At 35.3% G+C, this 3,515-nt stretch overlaps 1 protein-coding gene across 1 annotated transcript; it reads right to left on the bottom strand.

The window, feature by feature from the left end:
• Positions 1–1,181: 1,181 nt before the first annotated feature.
• Positions 1,182–1,715, bottom strand: LOC113352428 (uncharacterized mitochondrial protein AtMg00810-like). The gene has a single exon (XM_026596247.1). The coding sequence runs from the start codon at positions 1,713–1,715 to the stop codon at positions 1,182–1,184; it is 534 nt and encodes a 177-aa protein (XP_026452032.1).
• Positions 1,716–3,515: the final 1,800 nt, after the last annotated feature.

Below are 3,515 nucleotides of genomic sequence, written 5' to 3'. Positions count from 1 at the left end.
ATATGGAAGCCCCTCCTATTAAAGATCTGGATGTATTCTTATATAGAACTCTCAAAGTTAGGCTTAGAATACTTCCGGGACCGTTTTTCCTTGAGATAGAAGTCAATTTTACGTCCAAATATATCACCGGAAGTTGTCAGGTTCGGCTCATAACTTGCCGACCTTTCCCAGACGAATCTGACAAGTGAAATTTACTCTAGGCGAGTGTTAGGTTCGGCTCACCTGATAAGATTATTTTGAGATAAACATCCTCCTGTATACTCTTCAAAAATATTGATTTTTGAGCTCCAGGTTCGGCTGACTCGAGCTGATGAAGTTTTCAGCTGAACTTCTCTCTGTAACTTCAAATCATTTAATCTTGTTTTGCCCATAACTTCTTCGTCCGATGTCGGAATGACCTCATTCTTTTTGTATTCACTTCATATTCTCGTTCTCTTCAAGATGGTATTAAGAACTCTTAGATTTAAATGATTTGAATTTGTACTTTGGCCTTCCTTCATTAATAGACTCCATTTCCTTGCTCATTTAAGCACTTCGTAGATCCTTTTTGGATGACTTACCTGATATGACACATAAACTAGCAAGTAATATGAAATAATTATAGCTAAAATAAGTACGTAATTGACATTATAAACATGTAAATCAATCACTTATGAATAATAGTCTAACATCTTGTACACAAGTAGAGAACGTGAGATCTTGCAGAGGGATTCTGTGGAGAAATCACGTGTGAAGATAACACTAGTAAGCAGACCGATCTTATGCGTTTGATGCTAGGATCAACCTAAATTCATAAACCCTAATGAACTTGATTGGGTTATACCTTGAGAGCTTATTCATGGTGGCTTGGATGGATATAATTTGGTAGTCGAGCGCTCCTGTATCCAGTGACACAAGGAGTTTTGAGGATACCAGAGCTTCTTAATCCAATTAACGCTTTGTAATGGCGAAGGATTCCTTGATCATCTCTTTTATTTATTATTGTGTTTTTATTTATTTTAAAACCAATCCCCCTTTGTATTTTACTTTATTCTGCTGATACAAATAACCTATCAATTATACATATCTCTGTGGGAACGATCCTTACTACCGCTATATTACTAGTTAATTAGTGGGAAATATCTTGATTAACTTGTTGGGCCTACGACAACCCATCAATAAGTTGGTCCAAGATTATCACATCATAAAACATGAGGACATTTGGTGGATACTTGTAATTCTGAAAGAATAGAAGAAATCCACATGATCTCAGAAGCAACAATTGCAAGACCACGATATTCAACTTCAATACTAGAACGAGACACTGTTTTCTGTTTATGAGCACTCCAGGAAATAAGATTGCCACCTAAGAAAATACAATAGCCACTTGTTGAACGACGATCATCTAATGAACCATCCCAATCAGAATCCGTATAAGCAGTGAATGATAATTGTATATTGGTTGGTGGTTTAAGAAGTATCCCAAATGTAAAAGTATGTTTTAGATAACGTAATATAAGTCTAACTAAACCCCAATGAAACTCAGTTGGTTTATTCATGAATTGACAGACCTTGTTGACAGCATAAACTAAATCAAGACGAGTAAATGTTAGATATTGTAAATCACCACTAACGATGCTTCTGTATTCTGTAGCGCCATTGCGCAAAGTGCTACGATCAGATGAAATATCTCCAATTATACTGAGTGGAGTTTGAATTGGTCTTACACCGTCCATTTTTACTCGAACAAGAAGATCATGAACGTATCTTCTTTGTGTAAGAAATAACCCCGAAAAAGTACGTGTTTCTTCAATTCCTAGAAATATAAGAAAGCGGTCCAAGGTCTTTAATTACAAACTCAGTTTGCAAAGAAGTACATATTGCTTCAACTCATGTGGTACTAGAACCAGTGAAAATAATATCGTCGACATAAACCAGTAAGATAACAATACCAGTGCTATCACGTCGAAGAAATAGAGATGAGTCACATTTAGAATTAAAAAACCCATTCTTCAATAAGAAAGTACTGAGTCTACAGTACCACGCACGGAAGGCTTGTTTCAAGTCGTATAGAGAATGTTGTAGTTTACAAACATATGTAGGAAAATTTGGATCAGTATATCCTGGGGGTTGTTTCATATAAGCTTTGTTTTCAAGATTGTCATGTAGAAAAGAATTTTGAACATCAAACTGATTAATAGACCAATTATTAGAAAGTGCTAAAGTAAGAATAATACATATAGTGCAAGGTTTAACAACTAGACTATAAGTTTCACAACAATCAATACCTTCTTGTTGATTATATCCTTTATCTACTAAACGAGCCTTATAACGCTCAACATTCCATCAGATTTATGTTTGATACGAAAAACCCACTTACACCTAATGATATCCATGGAATAATGATAAGGCACCAAAAATCCACGTACCATTTTGAAGTAATGCATTGTATTCAATATTTGTCACCTAACACCAATTTGGATCTGCTTGAGCTTGTGAGTAACAAGTTGGTTTAAAATCATCCACAAGTGCATATTTAATTCGGTTCGTAAATCACATCCTTAGCTCTAGTAATCATAGGATCTCCAGAAGAAACTGAAATAATAAATGAATCAGGTTCTACTTGTACACCTGAACTAGTATCAGAAGAAACAGTAACCTCTCGAGTAGAAGAAGATGGTGAAGCATCAATTGAAGGTGTGACATGAGGTATTGCAGCCTGAGATGTGTTCTTGATATACTTGAGAATCAACAGTTGGTGAATGAAGTTATATATCAGCTGTAGAAGATGGTTGTTGCGGCATAATATTACCAGAAGAACATATAAAGATGAGAAGCATATTTAGTGAAGTAGGTATTAACTGATTAGTGGATGACGGATATGGTGTCGACGACGCAGCAAAAGGAAAGACAGACTCATTGAACACAACATGGCGACTAATAAAGATACGACCAGTAGGAATATGAAGACATTTATATCCTTTATGTGATAGACTATATCCTACGAAGACACAAGGAAAAGATAATGGTTCCATTTTATGAGATCGATATGGGCGAAGATGAGGATAACATAAACACCGGAAAACACGCAATGAATTATAATCAGGTGATGTACCAAATAGAGCCTCATAAGGAGATGTTTTTGCAAGAGTAGAAGAGGGAACACGATTCATTAAGTAACATGTTGTAAAGAATGCATCTTACCAGTAAGACGAAGGAACATAAGCCATGAATAATAAAGTAAGAACAGTTTCACGAATATGACGATGTCGTCTTTCGACTAAACCATTCTGTTCAGATGTATGTGGACATGAGAACCTATGAAAAATACTGTGTTGTTGAAGGTAAGGAGTAAGTTTACGATATTTAGCAACATTATCTAATTGAAAGATTCTCAACATGTTTTTGAAACAGAGGAAATATAGAGAAAACATCTAACTTGTGAGACATAGGAAACATCCAAGTAAAGCGATTATACACATCAATGAAAATAATATAGTATCGACAACCTTCATTAGACAAAACACGAGAAGGAC

This window comes from Papaver somniferum, chromosome 2 (genome assembly GCF_003573695.1).
Source record: "Papaver somniferum cultivar HN1 chromosome 2, ASM357369v1, whole genome shotgun sequence".
Classification (NCBI taxonomy): Eukaryota; Viridiplantae; Streptophyta; class Magnoliopsida; order Ranunculales; family Papaveraceae; genus Papaver; species Papaver somniferum.
The sequence above is the reverse complement of the archived record's forward strand: the minus strand, read 5'-3'. Positions and strand labels throughout refer to the sequence as shown.